Consider the following 25,000-nt stretch of genomic DNA (forward strand, 5'->3'; position numbering starts at 1 on the left):
ACTTGAATTATTTACGTTTCCTGGCAGCTTATTTTTTGCTGTGAAGATATGTGGCAATGTTCCATCAGTATTTGCAGAAATATACATATACACTGTTGGTGTGTGTTTGTAGGTTATTTTTCTATGAAACCATTCTTAATATTGACTGATTCAGACATAGAAAAGCAAGATAAATATGTTGGTAGACAGATAAATTCCACTTACTTCTAAATAACAATTTCAAATTGGAATTCCTTCACTTCATTATTTAGATCTATATTTTCCTATTGATCAGAAATCTTTAAAATAGGGAACTAAGAGAAGTAGGTGGGGATGGACAGTGAAGTATAACTGTCAACACTACGAATCATGTGAATGTAATCAAAATAGTGTTCTTTCTTTGATCTCCTAACAACTGTATATTGTTTTATTGTGTGGCCTTTGACGAAAACACTAGCGACAGTATAATGTATTGGTAGAATTAAAACTAAACAAACATATAAACATGATTATATACAAAATAGAAAATGTAATGGTTTATCTTTTCATTGCCAGGAAATACTTACTTTGGTGGTAAAAATGTTTCAAATTTTTTTCTCAAATTTGGGTCCTTAATAAGGTCCAATGGTGTGTTATTGTTATTATTTTTATGGTGCAAGTCGGCTCCCTGGCTGGCTAGATATCTAGCAACAACCACACCAGAGAGCCGTTCCTCCATTTTCAGGCTGAGGTCGGTGCAGCACTACAAATGATGAAATATAAAATGATAACAATATTACACAAATATTCATAACAAATGCCCCTAATTACATCTAAATTTACTCATAGGTTGTTTATCCAGTAATTAAAACAATTACAAAATATTGAGTTCCTCCTACATCATCTTTAATTGAGTCCATTTCCCATTTTCATGGTTTTACTTGATTTTCAACACTTAGACATCTTTTAAATATTTTGTCATTGTATTGAGTAGGACAAACCTTATTGATTAACATCAAGCTTATTGATATTTAGTGAGTAAATATTTACTTGTAAACCAGACATATATCAACATATTCAACAATAAAGTCAAATATAGCAACAACAAACCAACAAGAACCTATCTACACAATTGGCTTGATAAAGGCGGACAAGTGGCCATATCATAAGAAAGAGTATTGTATATATGAATATAACACAACATGAGAACAAATAAAATAAGTTATATCAGAAACAGAAACACCAACAACATAACATAACAAAATCAATATCACACAGACATAACCAAACATATCATTAATGTTTCCTTAATTAAGCAAGAAGCATCTTTGAATGGTGAAAGTAAAGTAAAGGAAGTAGGAATTAATGTCAGAGCTGAGGCAGCACAACAACACATTGTAGTTATTAACAAATTATTCACACTAATAGTCTGATAGACAATTCCAGTAGGTGGGGTGGTAGTTGGGTGTCAATGTCTGTTCTTCTCACCAAAGAAGACATTACAACAATACAACAGAAGTCTGTTAGTATAGTGACCTTTATTCATAAAGGAAACAGAGAGTTGCAACAGTTGACAATAAATGCCAAAAGATCTACCAATAGTTAGATGATGCATATATATATATATATATATATATATATATATATATATATATATATATATACATGCATACATATTTATCGATATTTACACACATACACACACACGCATATACATATATAAATACACACACACACACATACATATACACGCATATATGGGTACAGGAAGTCACAAACAGTAAACAACATGAAATACGAATAGAAAAGAGTCGAATACATAAACAACGAGAGAAACAAATGGAAAACAAGACAAGTAACATAAAGAACAACCCTTCATCATTTGTCAGCTGTACTTCTACTCCTCATTTCAAGCACTGAACGACAATAGGTGTCTTCGAAGGGCAGTTGGTCCCCAACCAAATCACAATTTGGGATTTGCAGAGGGTCAAAGTTGGTAACAAAAACAAGACAGTGGAGTCATACAAGGAAACCGAACGAAACAAACATGGAGGGTCGTTAGTCGAGACATTATAAATTATTTTCAGGATCCAACAAAATCTAGGTATCTTAATAATACTTTCTGTTATAAGCACAAGGCCTGAAATTTGTGGGGTGGGAGTAAGTCTATCCCATTGCCCCCCATCACTTAACTGGTTCTTAATTTATCGATTACGAAAGGACGAAACTCAAAGTCGAGCTTGGTGGAATTTGAACTCAGAATGTAAAGATGGGCGATATACCAGTAAGTATTTTGCCCGGCGTGCTAACCATTCAGCCATGTCACCGCCTTAAAGGTATTCTAATAATAAGGATACCAAGATAGGGTTCAGTACAGCATATCCGCGTATCAACGGTATATGTGGACATTGATGTAAATACTAATGTATAGATAGACTTGTTCTTTCACTTATATCTACATTCACATGGACAGACCAATCGATATAAGTTCCCATGTATATGTTAACAAACACAAAGGTATACTCAGGCATGCAGTGAACATTCCACTTTAAGTTCCAGATCCAACGTAGGGAAGGCCCCCAAAGTGGTGTAGTATAAATCAGAGCACAAATGGGTTTCAGACACATTTTATATTTATGAAGAAATCAATTATATAATGAATAAAAAAAAGCATTTTCCTCATTTGAATTAAAATTAAAATTTGAATACAATATTTAGGATTCTGCTCATGTGGCACGTAGGAAGCTTCCACTCAAACTGCCCAACGCATGTCATCTTGGAAAACGGACGTTAAACAATGATAGAGATTATGTATGACCCCACTTTGCACCTAACTCCCTTTTCTTATTATATTATATTTATGACTTTCATGTATGTGTAGACATGCGTATATATATATGTATGTAGAAATAGACATATGTGTGGTAGTAAACATATATATATATATATATATATATATATATATATATAATCATAAATATACAGGGGTTAGCATGAGTTGCTTCTCCAACATACTGAGAATTTAGAAATAGCAGTCAAAGAACTACTGATTCCAAACTACAAATTTTTTATACGGGACTATTTGTGACGCACATAGAATAGATTCTTTGGAGTGAAGTGTTTGAACTCACTAGCCGATAAATTTCCTAAGTGCCTTCCTCACGTGGTTTTGATGTCGCATGGTCAAAATTCACATGAGTTTTTATTAGACACTTTCAAATTTATTCGAATATTGTGGCTGAAGATCGGAATAGGGTAACTTCATACCCTTAACCGTGAAACGTCTTACCCGATTAACTAAAGGCAGGTTTGTTTTTGCTTTTCTCTTCTGTTTTTTGTTCTGTGTGTGCCATAAATATCGCCATCCGTTAGAGAAAAAATTTGTAGTTTGGAATCAGTAGTTCTTTGACTGCTATTTCTAAATTCTCAGTATGTTGGAGAAGCAACTCATGCTAATCCCTGTATATTTTTGATTATAAATGGTTTTACCGATAAAGGTTTTTTCATACTGAACTACTTGGCAAAATTGTTAATTATTAATTTTATTACTAATTGACGATTCCCTGCCCTATATCTGTATATATTATATATATATATATATATATATATATATATATATATATATATATATATATATACTATCATCATCACCATCATCATCGTCGTCATCATCGTTTAAAGTCTGCATTCCACGCTGGCATGGGTGGGATGGTTTCACAAGAACCGGCCAGGTAGAAGCCTGCACCAAAGTTCTGTAACTGTTTTGGCAGGATTTTTACAGCTGGATGCTCTTCCTAGCACCAACCATTCAACAGTGTGGACTTAGTGATTTTTATGTGGCACAAGCAGAGACGAGGTCAGTTTTTGCAACCCTAAAGATATCCATATAAACACACACACTCACAACCATGCGGAGATGTTCGCCTACAAAGGCACACATGCACCCATGCCCCAACAGTACAAGATGGGTCGAATAAAGAGTGGAGTGAATTCCACTTTCTTTCATATTTTATAAAATCTACGGACATGAAGAAAATACTGAAGTATTGGGTCATCCCAGAAACAAATTTTAAGTTCAGTTTCATGAACTAATAGTCGGAGGGGGACGGGTTAAACTACCTGCATCAACTTGCTATAAAAACAGGTAGTAATTTTACATTGTGCTTATTCATAGTGCAAGTTGTGAAAAGTGCAGTTCGATTTTAACAGTTAACTTTTCAAAGCTGTAATAGAAGTGACAAAAGAGCATATTCGGCATATTTTGCTTTATGGGTTCAATAAAGGTAACGCAATGGATAGTGCAAGGAATATTAATGCAGTATATAGCGATTGGACAATAAGCGTGAACCAGTGTCAATGGTGATTCCAGAAATTCTGAGTATGAATCTACAGCCTAGAAGACGAGCCTCGTCCTGCAAACACTCCCATTGTAACTGTTGAGGAACCACCAGAGAAGCTTGGATTTGGTCCTTCAACCATTCATTGACACCTTTGTGCCATCGGAAAAATTAGCAAATTGAATCAATGGGTTCTTCTCAAACTTTCCGAGTCTAATCACATGCAGGATACGAAAATGAACTCTTCTTTGCTGCCACATCTCATGAATGAACATTTTCTGAATCGGATAGTGACTGGTAATGAGAAACGGGTTCTCTACAAAAATATCAAGTGCCATAGACATTGGGTGGCAAAAGGAGAAGTACCGGCGCCCCAGGGTAAAGAAGATCTTCAACCACATAAGGTGTTGTTAACTGTTTGGTGAGATATGAAAAGTTGAGTCTATTTTGAACTTTTAAACCCAAACCAAACGATAACAAAGGAGATCTACTGTGAGCAGTGTGAGCGGCTAAAGTCAGCGACAGGAGGAAAACGACCATCTTTTGTTTCAAGACGAAAGTTATTCTTCCATCAGGATAACACTCGGTCACATACAGCGAGCATGACATTCCAAAGGCTGGAGCAGTCTGAATGAGAAACAATGCCCCACCCATCATATTCGCCGGACATTGCCTCATCGGATTATCATTTATTTCGCAGTCTTCAAAATCAATATTTAGACAAAGTCAGAACAGTAATGGAGGAGCATTTTTAATCCTGGACAAGTAAATTTTGGAAGAGGTGACTTGCAAGTCTACCAGATAGATGGAAGAGCATTGTAGAAAATGAAGGAGAATATGTTTTAGATTAAAAGAAAGTACTTTGTTTATCTTAATTTTGAAAAATATAAGTATAAAAATCTGCTTTATTTATGAGATGACAGCAAAAAGTCCAGTAGTATTTAAGCCCATACTGTTGATGACATGAGATAGCCGAATACAGTGAATGGGCTTTAAACAGCATTTTACAAGATGTATACTCAAACTGAAAATCCTTACTTGTGTGTGTGAGTGTGTGTGTGAGTGTGTGTGTGCATGAGTGTACATACAGAACTTAAATACAAGAAAACTCACTAAGGACCATGCTTCATTGTATTCATTCTCTAGTGTCCTAACATTGAACATTGTTATGACATGTCCACAAGAAGTCAGTGGACGTATTTCGTGTACAAGAAGTGGGGTAGAGAGCAGTTTTCAGTCAGAATTCTTCATAGAATGGACCGGATGTATTTACCATGGCAGCTGCACTATGAAGCTCAGACATCTCTTCTATCCTGCATCATTGTTAATTGAGAATAATATCCCCTCTATTAAATAGGTCACTTCTCCCTCATATTGTGATGGCTGTGTTTATATGGCAAACATCCGAGATGGGTCACCTCTCGACCGAGGTGAGACCCACGTCTTTGAGAGTGAAAGGAGATGGAATATTGTTTGTTACATAATATAATTCGGATCATAAGGTGAGACTGGATCACGAAATGGTAATGGAGGATGGAGGTTGAGAGGTGGGAATTGATACGCGATAAGCAAAGTTTGTCTGTCTATCTGTTTGTCTCTCTCTCTCTCTCCCTCACACTCAGAGAAACTCACACATACACAAACTCATACATACAGAATCACATATACAGAAATACACACAAACACATATATATATATGAATAAATATACACAAACAAATTTAGAACTTACTTCATTTAGTATATCCATGGGTGCCCCCTCGGAATTAAACACTTCTCTTTTCAAAGCAAGGTGCAAACAACTGTTGCCTTCACCATCAACATCATTTACGTTTGCACCTCGGGCTATTAAACAGTTTATTATTCCGAGGTGACCCCGGGAAATGGCTTCAAGCAATGGTGTCTTTGTCTTATGGTTCTTCACTTCCAATTCCACTGAATCCTTTGTGGAGGTAAAAATAGAAAATGGAAATTTACATGAAAATCAGGATGGATATCAATGTGTCATTATTGTCTTCTACTGCATATTTGATCAAACTAATCATGTACATTTAATGTTTGTCCGTAAAATCAACCTTTCGTAAGATCCTTTAAAAGTTGCTATGAGGATGTGTTTTAGACAGGATAAAGATGTCATAAATAGGTTGTTTCAATTTAACCTACCTTTTATTCCTGACTATAGTAAGTTTTAAGGGAGTAGAACAAGAGTGAACACGTGATTAACAGATCAAGACTAGTAAAGAAGAATTAAAATTTCTAAAGTATACTTTTGATGTTGCTATATTAATAAGGGGTTCGTAAAACTGTTCATCGCCATAAAATTAATGCGTGCGCGCACACACACACACACACATAGACAGAGACACACACACAAAAATATATACAGAGAGATTTATATACATTACTGTTGGATATATAAATATATATGATGAATGAGGAAAATGTAAAATGAAGTTCATGAGAATCATTATTCACCACAACGATCATTTTGACCCATCTTGCATCGATTCCTTGTGGGTGGGAGAGTGCTCGGTGTCACTTGGCATGTTGTTGTTGTCAGTAGGTTCTTGGATTATAGCATTATAGCCAACAACCTCCTGGCAACAACAGGCCAAGTGAAACCAAGAATATTTAATGAGGTATCTTCTTTAAAACAAGACACCAGATGAGATGCATCTGCACCGGAGGATGCAACACATGCAATTATGCACTATCCAACCAACAAGTGTCCGATGCAAAATGGGTCGATACTCCATTTCCCATTCCTCCATTTGTAATAAAACTCAAAAACTGTGAATTCCTGGGATAGGACCAGTCACATTTATATCACAACGTGTGTGTGTATGCGTACATACATACATACATACATGCATATGCATACATAAATACATACATACATACATACATACATAATACATACACACACACACACACATACATACATAGAGAAACTGTGTACAGTTGTGGAAATTAGCTGGCCAACGGATGTTAACATAAAGTGAAAAATAGAATATCTTGAAATAAACTGATTAATGACATCCATCCGTATATATATAAATCCGGAGAAGAAGCACTCTCTAAGACGTAGAGCAGTGTAGATTTTAAAACTGGGGAAGGCCTGTTTCTGGGATTGCCCTGGGTTTCCGGTCCAAAAAGGTTTTAGCTTCATGGCGTAACGATACCCCAAAACTTGTTGGCCTAAAACTTCTTCTAAATATGGAGGGTAGAAAAGCCTCAACTCTTCACCTCATACCCCTAATCACGTCCATTAGCTTTTCCAGCAGCATACGGGTGTATAGTCCATTCCTGGAGTATCCGAGGGTAAATCCTTTCATATTTATGAGAGACCCGTGGTTTCAGTAAATATGTAGAAGCGCTGCAATTGTGTTCTATTTAACAGAAACCACGTGGTCTCTAGGATAGCCTCTTGCCAGGGAACGGAAAAGGATCGTTTGCAGAAAACATAAATCCCAATCTTTTCCCCGCTCCATATTTAGAAGCGGTCTTAGGCCAAAAGGTTTTGAGGTCTGACGATACGCCATAAAGCAAAAACCTTTATGAACCGAAAACCCAGGGTAATTCCATAAACCGCCCCACCCCATTTTTAATATACATATCTCTCTCTTTCTCTCGTTGTCTCTCTCTCTCTCTATGTATAATATATATATATATATATATATTTATTTATTTATATATATATATATGTATATATGCATGTATGTATGCATATTTACTGCTTCCTTTTTGATACGAGAGGTGTCTGGAAAGTTTTGAGCCTAACCTAGAATCAGGGCTGCTATATAGTTGAAACAATATTTTCTGGTAAGTACAGTCTTTTCGGAGTATTCTTGCTCATTTTCAGGATTTTGATATTTTAATTTTATTTGCTGCAGATTTTTGAATAAACAAGCTTCGAATTTACAAGGAAAATGGAGAAAACTGAGTATCATGCTGTCATAAAGTACCTTCATTTGAAAGGCATGACTCCATCAGAAATCCATGAAGATACGGTGAGAACCTTAACAGACAATGCTCCTTCATATGGAACAGTCAAACACTGGGTAAATGAACGGAAGCGTGGAAGATGATCCAAGACCAGGGAGACCTCCAACTGCAACCACCAAGGACAACCTTTGATCTTGTTCTTGGTATGATAATGCAAGAGCGCCCAATATCATGTCGTCAGATTGCCGAGAGACTGGGCATCTCAACTGAAAGAGCAGACAATATTGTGACAAAAGAACTTGGGTTCTCAAAGGTTTCTGCAAGGTGGGTCCCTCGCATTTTGACTCCTGAACAGAAACGCACCAGGTGCACTTTGTACACGAGCAATCTGGAACTGTTTGACGCTGATGAAGAGAATTTTCTTCCTCGTTTTATTATTATGGACGAAAGTTGGGTCCATCACTACCAGCCTGAAACCAAAGAACAATCAAAGCAGTGGAAGCACACATCTTCTCCTACCCCAAAGATGGCCAGGGTTATTCCTTCAGCTGGAAAGGTCATGGCGTCAGTTTTCTTTTCATTCTCAAGGTGTCTTGCTGATCTATTGCCTTGAAAAGGGTCACACCGTGACAGGGCTGTATTATTCTCAGCACCTGAAACGCCTCCGAGAAGCAATCAAAGAAAAAAGGCCGGGAATGCTCACTAGAAGACTCCTTTTTCACCACGACAATGCTCCAGCCCACACCTCAGTGGTTGCCACGGCAACAATTCATGATTGTGGATACGAACTTGTTCCCCATCCGCCTTATTTGCCAGACTTAGCCCCCTCTGACTTTCATCTATTTCCAAAAATGAAAAAAGCCCTGGCTGGTCGCCATTTTGCCAGTGACAATGACCTCATAGACGCTGTAGGAAGTTTCTGCAACGGGATAACAGCGCTTCAGCACCGCTGGAGAAAGTATTCAGCCATCGAGGATGGGGGGGACTATGTTGAAAAATAAATCATCAGAAGCTTTGTTCCATGTTTTGTTTCTTTGAGGCTCAAGACTTTTCAGACACCTCTCCTATCTTACTAAATAGCCTTCTCTCTTCTATAAAAAAACTCTTTTCTGAATGATTGTCTTCCATATATTAATTTATGGAAATAAAATTTTGTCGTTGTATGTGTATATTGCATTGAAGAATGGATGTAAACATGATATCGTATGAACTGATATGCTTGTCATTTATACTTGTTTTACTTTGTAAATTGTACGATTACACTGTGTTATTTATAACCTATACACAGATGCACACATTTAAAATGATTTATCTTACACGAAAACTTCAGTGAAACGTTGTAATCTCAAAGAAATCAACTGGTGAAAGAAATATATGCATCTTATAACTTTTTACTTTATATGTATATATATATATATATATATATATATATATATATATATATATATATATATATATATGTAATGTCAGTGTGCAAACTCGACAGAGTGTAAGCACAGTGAGAGAAAAGTTAGACCTAAGAAGCATCAGTTGTAGTGTGCAAGAGAGACGATTGCGCTGGTATGGACATGTGGCAAGAATGGATGAGGATAGCTGTGTGAAAAAGTGCCACACCCTAGAAGTTGAGGGAACCTGTGGAAGAGGTAGACCCAAGAAGACCTGGGATGAGGTAGTGAAGCACGACCTTCGAACTTTAGGCCTCACCGAGGCAATGACTAGTGACCGGGACCTTTGGAAATATGCAGTACGTGAGAAGACCCGGCAAGCCAAGTGAGAGCATAATCTGTGGCCTCTGCCAGAAGTGTAGCCAGCTCACTTATTTGTATCTTTACTTCATTGGACACTAAAATCTGCTTGCGAAGACCTGTTGAGGAAAGTGAATTGAAACCGAAATCGAACCAAATTCGATGACTGGCACCCATGCCAATCTCTCCTTCATTGGACAGTAAACTCTGCTTGAGAAGACCTGTTGAGGGCAATTGAAATTGAAATCGTAATTGAACCATATTCGATGACTGGCACCTGTGCCAGGGGAGCACTAACAACACTGCCCGAGCGTGATTATTGCCAGAGCAGATGTCTGGCTTCCGTGCCAGTGGCATGTAAATTGCACCATTTGAGCGTGATCGTTACCAGCGTCACCTTACTGGCACTTGTGCCGGTGGCATATTAGAAAAACATTCAAGCGAGGTCGTTGCCAGTGCCACTGGAATGGCTCCTGTGCAGGTGGCACGTAAAAATCAACATTTTGAGCATGGCCGTTGCCAGTACCGCGTGACTGGGTCTCGTGCCGGTGGCACGTAAAAGCACCTACTACACTCTCGGAGTGGTTGGCGTTAGGAAGGGCATCCAGCTGTAGAAACTCTGCCAAATCAGATTGGAGCCTGGTGCAGCCTTCTGGTTCGCCAGTCCTCAGTCAAATCATCCAACCCATGCTAGCACGGAAAGCGGACGTTAAACGAGGATGATGATGATGATGATGATATATATATATATATATATATATATATATATATATATATATATATAGATCATATATATATACTTGATCTGATTAGGGAGTCTCAGAGTATGTCAAGACTGGTCCCTTTCAAATACATGTACTGGCCATTTTTGCCAGTTGAGTGAACCGAACAACGTAAAATAGTATCTTGCTGTAAGACACAACACATTGCAGTAAATCGAGCCTGCAACCTTACGGCTGGGAGTCAAATACCCTAACCACAAAGCCATGCATCTTCAGGTATATGTATATATATATATATATATATATATATATATATATATATATATATATATATATATATAGATAGATAGATAGATAGATAGATAGATAGATAGATAGATAGATAGATAGATAGATAGATAGATAGATAGATAGATAGATGGATAGAGAAGCTGGCATGACTGGGTGGTAAGACCTTTGCTTCCCAACAACATGCTTCTGGGGTCAATTTCATTGCATGTAACCCCTGGACAAGCGTTTTTTATTATAGCTTTTTGTGTGCCAACATTTATTAATGCATGTCTTATGCATGTGTGTGTGTGTGTGTGGGTGTGTGTGTGTGTGTGTGTCTTTTTGGCTTCACATTATATGATAATTGTAAATGAGTCCCACTGTCATATAAGCAGTGTCTATTATTGCCAACATTCTTCGGGAACATGTCTAGTTCTTAGCAAATGTTAGATTCCTTGAAATGAAGAGGAGAGGGTTGGCGATAGGGAGAGCATCCAGCTGCAGAAAATCTGCCCCAATAAAACTTATCTGAGGCATGCAAGCATGATGATATGTATATATATAAATATATTTGTATATGTATGTATATATATATATATATATATATATATATATATATAATAATAATAATATTAGGGACAAAATCCAAAATTACAGGTAAAAACTCAATTAAAATCAATTTATAAAAAATTAAAATTAAATTGCTTATTTTCCCTAAAACTATATATTTCATATATATATATATATATATATATATATATATATATATATATATATATATATACAGAAATGGATACACACACATACAGAAATACATGGTTGTCGTGTAAGGAGCTTTTTTTCCCAACCATACACGATTCCATGTTGAATCCCTCTGCATTGAAACTCAGTCAAGTATATTCTACTATTACCTAGGGCTGAACAAAATCTTGTGAATGGAATTGGTAAATGGAAACAGAAAGAAGCTTCATAAAATGTATCTATGTGTGTGCCTATGTATGTGTGAGCGAGTGTGTGTGTGTGTGTGTGTGTGTGTGTGTGTGTGTGTGTGTGTGTGTGTGTGTGTGTGTGTGTGTGTGTGTTGTTTCAACAAAGAGGCTGAAAGGATAAGTGATATGCTTAAAATAAAAATGTAGTGGGATCGAAACATTTGACTAAAACTTCAAGGTGATGCCCCAGCATGGCCGCAGTCAAATGTCTAAAACAATTAAAATATATATATATATATATATATATATACACACACATGGTATCTGTTATATTTTGGTTAGTCTCATAATGACCTTGTTTCATTTCACCATTAAAGATATTATCAGTGGTGGTGGTCAGTTGGACTGTCAACACCGCTAATATCATTATCAACATGATCAATATACATGTCCTCCACAAACAAGTGTTTTGTAGTACATGTGATTAAATCTACCCCTATTATTCCACTGGTACCTTGATGATATTAATATTATACAGATCAATAAAATACTAGAGAGTGTATATAATTTGTATTTGTTAACTAACCTGGGACAGCATCAAAGTCACCACATCATAGCGTTTCCTGAAAGTTATGGAAAGAGGAAGGAAAAACATGAAAAATACAAACATTACAGAGACTGAGATAATTAATAGTTATTAGGTCAATAAAGAACCCAAATGTAATTAGGTCATTGTAACCTAATTACAGCAATTATTACACACAAACAAATTTAATCAATACACACTCTACACAGTAGAACAATGATATATACACACCTGAGTAAACACAGAAGTGTATATATGGTACAATGAACAACTGTTATATAAACATGAAATTTAGGAGGGAAAGTAGGGATACATTTAATTATATGGACCCCAGTAAATGACTGGTATTGTAGTTTCTCAACCTTGCAAAGATGGAAGGAGAAGTTGACCTTGGCAGGATTTGAACTCTGAACTTAGAGAGTTGTATATAAATACCACAAGGTAGTTTTTCCAACAGTAATAAGAAACAAGAACAAGAGGAAAGAGGGAGGGCAGTTTAGTAAAGGAACCCCTGGATATTACTGGTACAGATTATATTGACCCCAGGGGGAAAATAAATACTCTGGCAGGATTTGAACATGGAACATAAAAGAGACAAATTTCAATACTGGAAGATGATTCTGAATTTAGCCCAGGGTCGGAGGAAATAGGGAAACCAGAAAGGAGAAAGAGTGATAGAGAGAGAGAGAAAGAGAGAGGGAGAGAGAGAGAGAGAGAGAGAGAGAGAGAGAGAAAGTAGTTCTAGATGGGACGAAAAGAAGAAGGGAGAGGATTTGAACCTGAAACGTTGAGGTAATGGAAGATGAAAGGAAGTAAAGAGTCCAGTTAGGCAACAACAATAACAATTATGGTGATTATTAATTAATGAAGCAGATTACAGTGTCATTTGTGTGTGAAAAAGAGAAGAAAGACAATGACCCCATGGTGGGATTATGACATGAATGACTCGATGAAAAAGAAACAAACATTATTGAAAACATAAAAGAAACAGATTTGGATATTCCAGATCCAATGGGGACTTACCTCTGAACTGCCCAATGCAGAGGAGTGTCTCCATTTGGGTCCACCACATTGGGTTTGATGCCAATGTGGTTTATGAAGAGGCCAACTATGTCTGTGTGTCCTCTGGAACAGGCCAAGTGTAGAGGTGTCTGACCCTTATTATCCTCTAGATTCACCTGAAAAAGAAAAGAATAAAAACATTAAAAATGGTGTGTGAAAGGGGGAGTGGGGTGGTGAAAGATTAAAAGAAAAACTCAAAGAAAAAGAAAAGAGAAGGAATCGAATTAATTAAAAATGGTGGAATGATTGGGGTGGGGAGTAATTAAGGGTGATTTCTAATGTATTTATACACACTTGTATACACACATATTTACATATAAATATATTTATATATATACACACACGCATATATATATGTGTGTGTGTGTGTGTCACAGATATATATTTATATGTGTGTGTATGTGCATACACACACACACACACACACACACACACACACACACACACACACACACATATATATATATATATATATATATATATATATGTAAGATGAATAACTCAATAAATAAACTCAGAGCAGCAAAATGTGTGTGTGTGTGTGTATACATGTGTGTTCGCGTGTGTGTGTGTTCATACTTACATTTATTCTTTTATTCTTTCATTTGTTAGTCAATTCACTGGAGCAAATCGACCCCAGTAAGCCTAGTACTTATTTTACCAGTTTCTTTTGCCAAACCGCTAAGTTAAAGGGACGTAAACACACCAGCATCGGTTGTCAAGTGATGTCGGGTGGGGCGGGGGACAAAGACAGACCCCACAAACACACGCAGTTACACACACACACACACACCCATATACGACGGGCTTCTTTTAGTTTCCGTCTACCATATCCACTCACAAGGTTTGGTCAGCCTGAGGCTATAGTAGAAGACACTTGCACAGGGCACCATGCAGGGAGACTGAACCTGGAACCATGTGGTTGGTAGGCAAGCTACTTACCACACAGCCACTCCTGCCCCTACACACACACACACACACACACACGTACACATTACCACATACACACACACACATACCTAACACTCACAATCCCACGCATACACGTATAGACACCCGCATACGCACACACATACACACACCCACACAACTACACACATACATACATGCATACACACGCAAAAAAACGCACCTATACCCCCTACACAACCCCTCGTTCACACACACATGCACAAACACACATAAACATACGCATACATATGCACACATACAAAATACACACGCACACACACACTTGGACACACGCACACTCATATATACAGACACACACATACACGCACACACATATATAGAGACACACACATACCTCCCATACACACACAGCACACACTCATACGTACATTCACACAATTATACACACATGAACACACACACGCACATACAAGCATATACACACACACTCACAGAGTAAAGTAAAATTACTCCACAGACACAACCTCACGCGTACACACATACACACACAAACATACATACACACACACTGCAAACAACACACACACTGCAAACAACACACACACACACTACATATACATATACGCACACACACATACTTCAAACTACCAGTACCTTTCTACTGACCAATCTCCTATGCACCTGTGTAGGTAGACACACAACAGGCAGCCACTCCTACCAAAATTCTTCCTATGACCTTAAACGATACTATGTCCAACCACACACATACATAAACAGCCACAACCACACACTGACATGCGTGCATGCATATACCCACACATATACACAAATACCTCCTTCTCTTGCACTCTCCTGTCTTTGAAAAGAACTTTTTCGTCACCCTTTCCCTTCCGGTCATTCCAATATGTGGCCGCGTGTCTATCGTTGGCGATTTTCTTTCTCTGTCTTCCCTTCTTTGGACTTTTTCTATATTTCTGATGAAGAGCTCCGCTCGAAACGTGAAATCCTCTTTCTTTCCTTTCCTTTTCTGAGCGTCCAATAACACTGTACTTATTCCACGTCCTCGCGTTGTTGTTTTACTTGCTTGTTCATGTTTGGATTGACAATCTACGTATATATATATATATATATATATATATGTATATATATATATATATATATAATCCAGAAATTATCCAGTGATAGTGCTGAACTCCTCTCTCTCTCTATATATATAGATATAACTGCAAGCATGGTTGTTTAAAACATTTAACTATAGTACTACCTGATAAGACTTTCCCTGTTTCATTATCAATGGTCTGCTAGTGGGTGACCCCCTTAATTATCAGCTAACACCTTGTTTTAAGTCTTCCTTTACCAAACCTCATGATATTGCTTCTAATAAGTCCCGATTTTTATGACTATACCAACTATGATGTCTGCCTACTCCCTCAGTTCTACCCCTAACAGATACTGCCCTCTGTTCTCTTAGCCTTACATATATAAGGTTTTTGATAAACTAGTCTATAAATTAAAACTGACCCCAAAAAAACAAAAGAAAATCAGTAACAGGCAGAGTCTGTAACAATGTATATCTTCTTCTAAACTAGAGTGAGACAGTCTGTTCTTTATCTATCTCCTTAACTTGTAGTAGATGTTAGGTATAATTATACTAATGAGTCCATCTGTTCTAACTTAATTAGATTCTATGTCTTTGTGCAGCTGAGGATTGCCCTGCATCTTAAATTGATGTAATGATTACATTGTTCAATTAAACAGAATTGCATGAAACGATTGTACTGCATTACCTCTGGATATCCTTCTTGCTTATTTTGATTACACACACACACACACACACACACACAAATATATATATATATATATATATTTGGTTATATGTTCCTCCTGAATCTTTTTAAATTAACCATTTTTAAATGAAGTTTTATGAAAGTCCATCCGTAATAAGTGAATATTTGGTGCATCACCACTTTGCTTTCGTTATTGATCCAGCCTTTAATACATGGCTTCAGTCAAACTCAGGTACATATTCTTTGTGTTTCATATATACATAACCTCATATAAAATCAATAACTTTCACAAAATATAGGAAATATCAGAGAGTTAGGAATCAGTTGGACTGTAGCCATACTGGAGCAGCACCTTTTAGTCGAAGATATCGACCCCAGGACTTATTCTTTGTAAGCCAAGTACTTATACAATCAGACTCTTTTGTTGAACCGCTAAGTTACGGGGACGTAAACACACCAAATTCGGTTGTAAAGTGATGGTGGAGGGACAGACACAAAAACTACATATACATACATATAGGACGGGCTTCTTACAGTTTCCTCCTACCAAATCCCCTCACAAGGCTTTGGTTGACTCGGAGCAATAGCTGAAGACACCTTACATGCAGTTGGACCGAAACAAGAACCATGTGGTTGGGAAGCAAGCTACTTACCACACAGCCACGCATATACAAGATACATACATTATACATACATTATATATATATACGTACCTATATAAGTGTGCCCCGAAGGTCAGGAGAGAAGTTTAGTAATACTTTGTCTGAGTCGACTTTGTTTCCTCATAATTTTCAGAAAAAACAATAAATGTTTATGGAAATTTCTAGAAAACAGTTTAGGAGTAAATTAGGAATATTTGGGAATTTAATATGAATTAAAAAAAAAAACGAAAAGAATTGATTAGGGAATAAACATACACTCATCAGAATTTACATTGTATATACATGCACACGATTTATGTATATACAGCCACATAGCCAAATATATATATATAGTCACTAACCTGAATGGTCGGATGCTGCAATAAAATTGCCACAGCTTCAGGTTGATTCCTGAGAGTAAAAGATAGAAATGTCAGAGACAATGATTTATTATATTTACATTAAATATATAATTATTTCCAACACATAAAAATTAAACCATCATATATATATATATATATATATATATATACACGTACAGTATGAGCATACAACTCCTACTCTACATACATATATACACGCATGTACACACATGTACGTAGATATATACATACATACATACAAATACGTATACTTATATATATATATATATATATATATATATATATAAATATATATATATACACACACATACGATGTGAGTATGCATCTCTCTCTCTCTCTCGTACATACATTTACATATATATATATATATATATAACTAATAGATCTGTTTGTTGTCTATACAACCTGTCTTCGACTTTTGGGTTTTTTTATGAATTCTCCCCATATATACACACACTCATATATACACATACACAGGTACATACATACACACACATACATAAATTATGTTGTCAGATAACTTCCTTTCTTTCCAATGTTATATGAACGCGAGACATATTTTAATCTCAGTAATTTATATTTTTGTATTTCTATTCTTCCTCTACAATTTTCGTCTCTTTTTTTATGAAATTTCCGAGAAATAAAGATGGAGAGCCAAGCAGAAACCTTACTTTTCTTTGCTTTCAATCAAGGTTCCAAAGCTTCCTAAGCTGCTAGAGACTGCGTTGTTCTGTGCACAGAGAAGGCTCCATTGCAAAAAGAACTGGTTTTTACGATTCGTGGTAGGGAAATTCAACCTCACATTCTCTTCAAGTCAATGCTGAATTGTTCAGTTCAGTAAGAATCGATCAAATAAGCTCATCCACGGGGCTCCATGTTAATCCACTAGGGAACTGACCCAGCAGAGCAGAAGGGCTGCTGTCATGATATCATCTCCAATCGCCTTCACTTGATGGTTAAAGTTCAGAAACTTGGTACATGGGTGCCATACACTCTGAGCAAAAGAGACAAACACCAATGCTCTTCTCTCACCATTAATTTGCTTATACGACACCAGGTTACTTCTAGACACAAGCAGAGATTTCGGTGCTGCATTGTTACTGGTGATTAAAAATGGTGTTTTAAATCAATATAAAATAGAAGGAAAAAACTGTGTTGTGACAATCCAGAGTTGCATCCATGCAAGACAATGCTCTGTGTTTGATGGGATTTGGAAGGGCTAATCTCCTATAAAATGCTTGAAAACACTCACACGAACAATGCAAAGCTTAATCCGCACAGCAAATGCACCAACTCAACAAGATAATCCAAGTGAGACGAGGCCAGGTTCTTTCTAACATCAAGGAATTTACCAAATGGTGGAAAGTTAGCCAAAAGTTGTGAAGGAGAATATATTATTGAGGGATTTGTGTAAAGAGTTGATACAAAATCAGGATGAATGTAAATATGTATGTATATTGTCTTGGCTTCATGAATGAAGGTTAAGAAGGGGCTGGTCCAGGTTGACTGCAGGGACACTCATGGCTGACAGTGTCAACATGGGACCAACAGGCAGAGCCACAGAGGCTGCAGTTGAAGGTTTGGTCAGGGTTTGATGACGAGGTGTTGCAGTTTCCCGTTCTACATATTTTGTCTTTCAGTCGAAACATGATCATCATCATCATCATCTCCATCGTTATCACCTGCACTATAATCCTCCTCCTCCTCCTCCTCATCATCATCAACATCATCATCTCCATCGTTATCTTATCACCTGCACAATTATCCTCTTCCTCCTCCTCATTATCATCATCATCATTGCCATCACCGTCATCTTCATCATCTCCAACATCATCTCCAACATCATCATCATCATCTTCATCGTTATCACCTGCACGATTATCCCCTTCCTCCTCCTCCTCATCATCATCATCGTCATCCCCGTCATCTTCATCATGTCCACCATCATCATCATCATCATCATCATTGCCATCACCGTCATCTTCATCATCTCCAACATCATCATTATCACCATCATCGTGAGCATCATCATCATCATCAACACCCTCTTCTTCATCATCAACATTATCATCATCATCATCATTTCCACCACCACCACCACCATCATGATCATCATCGTTATCACCTGCACTATTATCCTCCTCCTCATCATCATCATCAACAACATTATCATCATCATCGTCATCACCGTCATCTCCAACATCATCATCATCAACATCACCATCATTTCCACCACCACCATCATCAGTATCATCAGTATCATCATCATCATCATCATCAACACCCTCTTCTTCATCATCATCAACATGATTATCAACATCATCATCATTTCCACCCCCATCATCAACATCATCATCATCATCATCAACAACATTATCATCATCATCGTCATCACCGTCATCTCCAACATCATCATCATCATCATCATATACCATAATCATCATCATCATCAACATCACCATCATCACCATCATCAGTATCATCATCATCGTCATCATCATCATCATCATCACCTGTCTGCAATTGGAAGAAATTTACAAACAAAACCACATTTGGAGATTTTACTTTATTCTCAACTTACCATTTCACAGCCCAATGTAAAGCTGTAGAACCATACAACTTGTGTCTTATATTCACATCAGCCCCACCATCTAACAATAATTTCACAATGTTTGTCTTCCTATATTGAATTGCCTGCATTAAAGGAGTGAGTCCGTAGAGAATAGGTTGGCTGACCTGTAACGAAGAAAATAAGGAAATGTGAAATATAGAAATTCCCTCTTTTCTCTCTTTCTCTTCCTTTTCTCTCTTTCTCTCTCTCTCTCTCATTCTCCTTTTCTTTCCACTCTTTCTCTCTTTCATTTCTTTCTTTCTCCTTCATTTCTCTCATTCTCTCTCTCTCTCTCATTCTCCTTTTCTTTCCACTCTTTCTCTCTTTCATTTCCTTCTTTCTCCTTCATTTCTCTCTCTCTCTCTCATTCTGCTTTTCTTTTCTTTCTTTCTCCTTCTTTTCTCTCATTCTCTCTCACTCTCTCATTCTGCTTTTCTTTTCTTTCTTTCTCCTTCTTTTCTCTCTTTCTCTCTTTCATTTCTTTCTTTCTCCTTCTTTTCTCTCATTCTCTCTCTCTCTCATTCTCCTTTTCTTTTCTCTCTGTCGCTCTCTTTCATTTCTTTCTTTATCCTTCTTTTCTCTTTCTCTCTCTCATTCTCCTTTTCTTTCCACTCTTTCTCTCTTTCATTTCTTTCTTTCTCCTTCTTTTCTCTCATTCTCTCTCTCTCTCTCATTCTGCTTTTCTCTCTTTCTCTCTTTCATTTCTTTCTTTCTCCTTCTTTTCTCTTTCTCTCCCTTTTCTCTGATTCTCTCTCTCACTCTCATTCTCCTTTTCTTTCCACTCTTTCTCTCTTTCATTTCTTTCTTTCTCCTTCTTTTCTCTCATTCTCTCTCATTCTGCTTTTCTTTCCTCTCTTTCTCTCTTTCATTTCCTTCTTTCTCCTTCATTTCTCTCATTCTCCTTTTCTTTCCACTCTTTCTCTCCTTCTTTTCTCTCTTTCTCTCCCTTTTTTCTCTCTCATTCTCCTTTTCTTTCCACTCTTTCTCTCTTTCATTTCTTTCTTTCTCCTTCTTTTCTCTCATTCTCTCTCACTCTCTCATTCTGCTTTTCTTTTCTTTCTTTCTCCTTCTTTTCTCTCTTTCTCTCTTTCATTTCTTTCTTTCTTCTTCTTTTCTCTCATTCTCTCTCTCTCTCATTCTCCTTTTCTTTTCTCTCTGTCTCTCTCTTTCATTTCTTTCTTTCTCTCCCTTTTCTCTGATTCTCTCTCTCTCTCTCTCTCTCTCTCATTCTCCTTTTCTTTTCTCTTTGTCTCTATCTTTCATTTCTTTCTTTCTTCTTCTTTTCTCTCTTTCTCTCTCATTCTCCTTTTCTTTCCTCTCTTTCTCACTTTCATTTCTTTCTTTCTCCTTCTTTTCTCTCATTCTGCTTTTCTTTCCTCTTTTTCTCTCTTTCATTTCTTTCTTTCTCCTTCTTTTCTCTCATTCTCTCTCTCTCTCATTCTGCTTTTCTTTCCTCTCTTTCTCTTTCATTTCTTTCTTTCTCCTTCTTTTCTCTTTCTCTCCCTTTTCTCTGATTCTCTCTCTCACTCTCATTCTCCTTTTCTTTTCTCTTTGTCTCTATCTTTCATTTCTTTCTTTCTCCGTCTTTTCTCTCTTTCTGTCCCTTTTCTCTCATTCTCTCTCTCTCTCATTCTCCTTTTCTTTTCTCTCTGTCTCTCTCTTTCATTTCTTTCTTTCTCCTTTTCTCTTTCTCTCCCTTTTCTCTGATTCTCACTCTCACTCTCATTCTCCTTTTCTTTTCTCTTTGTCTCTCTCTTTCATTTCTCCCTCTCATTCTCATTTTCTTTCTTCTCTTTCCCTCTTTCATTTCTTTCTTTCTCCTTCTTTCCTCTCTTTCTCTCCCTTTTCTCTCTCTCGCTCTCATTCTCCTTTTCTTTTCTCTGTCTCTCTCTTTCATTTCTTTCTTTCTCCTTTTCTCTTTCTCTCCCTTTTCTCTGATTTTCTCTCTCTCATTCTCCTTTTCTTTTCTCTTTGTCTCTCTCTTTCATTTCTTTCTTCTTCTTTTCTCCCTTTTCTCTCTTTCTCTCTCTCATTCTCCTTGTCTTTCCTCTCTTTCTCTCTTTCATTTCTTTCTTTCTCCTTCTTTTCTCTCTTTCTCTCTCTCTCATTCTCCTTTTCTTTCCTCTTTTTCACTCTTTCATTTCTTTCTTTCTCCTCCTTTTCTCTCTCTCTCTCTCATTCTCCTTATCTTTCCTCTCTTTCATTTCTTTCTTTCTCCTTCTTTTCTCTCATTCTCTTCCTTTTCTCTCTTTCTCTCTCTCATTCTCCTTTTCTTTTCTCTCTTTCATTTCTTTCTTTCTCCTTCTTTTCTCTCTTTCTCACCCTTTTCTCTTTTTCTCTCTCATTCTCCTTTTCTTTTCTTTCTTTCTCTCTTTCATTTCTTTCTTTCTCCTTCTCTCTCATTCTCTTCCTTTTCTCTCTCATTCTCCTTTTCTTTCCTCTTTTTCACTCTTTCATTTCTTTCTTTCTCCTTTTCTCTCATTTTCTTCCTTTTCTTTCCTCTTTTTCACTCTTTCATTTCTTTCTTTCTCCTTTTCTCCCTTTCTCTCTCATTCTCCTTTTCTTTCCTCTTTTTCACTCTTTCATTTCTTTCTTTCTCCTTCTTTTCTCTCATTCTCTTCCTTTTCTCTCTTTCTCTCTTTCATTTCTTTCTTTCTCCTTCTTTTCTCTCTTTCTCTCCCTTTTCTCTCTTTATCTCTCTCTCATTCTCCTTTTCTTTCCTCTTTTTCACTCTTTCATTTCTTTCTTTCTCCTTCTTTTCTATCATTCTCTTCCTTTTCTCTCTTTCTCTCTCTCTCTCTCATTCTCCTTTTCTTTCCTCTTTTTCACTCCTTTTCTCTCTTTCTCTCTCATTCTCCTTTTCTCTCTTTCTCTCCCTTTTCTCTCTTTATCTCTCTCTCATTCTCCTTTTCTTTCCTCTTTTTCACTCTTTCAATTCTTTCTTTCTCCTTCTTTTCTCTCATTCTCTTCCTTTTCTATCTTTCTCTCATTCTCTTCCTTTTCTCTCTCACTCTCTTTTTCTTTCCTCTTTTTCTCTTTCTCTCTCATTCTCCTTTTCTTTCCTCTCTTTCTCTTTCATTTCTTTCTTTCTCCTTCTTTTCTCTTTCTCTCCCCTTTCTCTGATTCTCACTCTCACTCTCATTCTCCTTTTCTTTTCTCTTTGTCTCTCTCTTTCATTTCTTTCTTTCTCCTTCTCTCCCTTTTCTCTGATTTTCTCTCACTCTCATTCTTTTCTTTTCTCTTTGTCTCTCTCTTTCATTTCTTCTTTTCTCTCTTTCTCTCTCTCATTCTCCTTTTCTTTCCTCTTTTTCACTCTTTCATTTCTTTCTTTCTCCTTCTTTTCTCTCTCTCTCTCTCATTCTCCTTATCTTTCCTCTCTTTCATTTCTTTCTTTCTCCTTCTTTTCTCTCATTCTCTTCCTTTTCTCTCTTTCTCTCTCTCATTCTCCTTTTCTTTCCTCTCTTTCTCTCTTTCATTCTCCTTCTTTCCTCATTCTCTTCCTTTTCTCTCTTTCTCTCTCTCATTCTCCTTTTCTTTCCTCTTTTTCACTCTTTCATTTCTTTCTTTCTCCTTTTCTCTCTTTCTCGTTCTCTCTCTCATTCTCCTTTTCTTTTCTCTCTTTCATTTCTTTCTTTCTCCTTCTTTTCTCTTTTTCTCTCTCTCATTCTCCTTTTCTTTTCTCTCTTTCATTTCTTTCTTTCTCTCTCATTCTCCTTTTCTTTCCTCTTTTTCACTCTTTCATTTCTTTCTTTCTCCTTCTTTTCTCTCATTCTCTTCCTTTTCTCTCTTTCTCTCTCTCATTCTCCTTTTCATTTCTTTCTTTCTCCTTTTCTCTCCCTTTTCTCTCTTTATCTCTCTCTCATTCTCCTTTTCTTTCCTCATTTTCACTCTTTCATTTCTTTCTTTCTCCTTCTTTTCTCTCATTCTCTTCCTTTTCTCTCTCACTCTCTTTTTCTTTCTTTCTCACCCTTTTCTCTCTTTCTCTCTCATTCTCCTTTTCTTTCCTCTCTTTCTCTTTCATTTCTTTCTTTCTCCTTCTTTTCTCTCATTCTCTCTCTCTCTCATTCTCGTTTTCTTTCCTCTTTTTCACTCTTTCATTTCTTTCTTTCTCCTTCTTTTCTCTCTTTCTTTCCCTTTTCTCTCATTCTCTCTCTCTCTCATTCTCCTTTTCTTTCCTCTTTTTCACTCCTTTTTTCTCATTCTCCTTTTCTTTTCTCTCTTTCTCGCTTTCATTTCTTTCTTTCTCCTTCTTTTCTCCCTTTTCTCTCTTTATCTCTCTCTCATTCTCCTTTTCTTTCCTCTTTTTCACTCTTTCATTTCTTTCTTTCTCCTTCTTTTCTCTCATTCTCTTCCTTTTCTCTCTTTCTCTCTCTCTCTCTCTCATTCTCCTTTTCTTTCCTCCTTCTTTTCTCTCATTCTCTTCCTTTTCTCTCTCACTCTCTTATTCTCCTTTTCTTTCCTCTTTTTCACTCCTTCTTTTCTCTCTTTCTCACCCTTTTCTCTCATTCTCCTTTTCTTTCTTCTTTTTCACTCTTTCATTTCTTTCTTTCTCCTTCTTTTCTCTCTTTCTCTCTCATTCTCCTTTTCTCTCATTCTCTTCCTTTTCTCTCTCACTCTCTCATTCTCCTTTTCTTTCCTCTTTTTCACTACTTTTCTCTCTTTCTCTCTCATTCTCCTTTTCTTTCCTCTCTTTCATTTCTTTCTTTCTCCTTTTTTCTCTCATTCTCTCTCTCTCTCTCATTCTCCTTTTCTTTCCTCTTTTTTCACTCTTTCATTTCATTCTTTCTCCTTCTTTTCTCTCATTCTCTTCCTTTTTTCTCTCTCTCTCATTCTCCTTTTCTTTTCTCTCTTTCTCTCATTCTCTTCCTTTTCTCTCTCTCTCTCATTCTCCTTTTCTTTCCTCTGTTTCTCTCTTTCATTTCTTTCTTTCTCCTTCTTTTCTCTCATTCTCTTCCTTTTCTCTCTTTCTCTCTCTCCCTTTTCTTTTTTTTTTATCTCACTCTCTCTCATTCTTTTTTCTATCTTTCTCTCTCTGTCTGTCTATTTTTCACATTCTTTTTCTCTCTTCTTTCTCTCCCTCTTTTTTTCTTTCTCTTCCTTTCTTTCTTCTAT

At 36.7% G+C, this 25,000-nt stretch overlaps 2 protein-coding genes across 2 annotated transcripts in view; both read right to left on the reverse strand.

The window, feature by feature from the left end:
- LOC149130117 (E3 ubiquitin-protein ligase MIB2-like) overlaps positions 1-5,598 on the reverse strand; it is a 24,268-nt gene extending 18,670 nt beyond the window's left edge. The window contains exons 1-2 of the mRNA XM_089345834.1: positions 5,569-5,598; positions 546-721 (exon numbers count right to left, since the gene is read on the reverse strand). Of these exons, the coding sequence (XP_089201960.1) occupies positions 546-721; positions 5,569-5,598 (206 nt within the window). The remainder of the gene's footprint in view (positions 1-545; positions 722-5,568) is intronic.
- The window catches only part of LOC128251409 (uncharacterized), a 191,774-nt gene that overhangs the window by 165,932 nt on the left and 842 nt on the right, over positions 1-25,000 (reverse strand). Inside the window, exons 2-8 of the mRNA XM_089345840.1 lie at positions 19,859-20,013; positions 18,310-18,377; positions 17,949-18,093; positions 17,256-17,304; positions 13,515-13,669; positions 12,492-12,528; positions 6,027-6,236 (exon numbers count right to left, since the gene is read on the reverse strand). Of these exons, the coding sequence (XP_089201966.1) occupies positions 6,027-6,236; positions 12,492-12,528; positions 13,515-13,669; positions 17,256-17,304; positions 17,949-18,093; positions 18,310-18,377; positions 19,859-20,013 (819 nt within the window). The remainder of the gene's footprint in view (positions 1-6,026; positions 6,237-12,491; positions 12,529-13,514; positions 13,670-17,255; positions 17,305-17,948; positions 18,094-18,309; positions 18,378-19,858; positions 20,014-25,000) is intronic.

The sequence above is a fragment of the Octopus bimaculoides genome, chromosome 30 (assembly GCF_046866305.1).
Source record: "Octopus bimaculoides isolate indiv1 chromosome 30, ASM4686630v1, whole genome shotgun sequence".
Classification (NCBI taxonomy): Eukaryota; Metazoa; Mollusca; class Cephalopoda; order Octopoda; family Octopodidae; genus Octopus; species Octopus bimaculoides.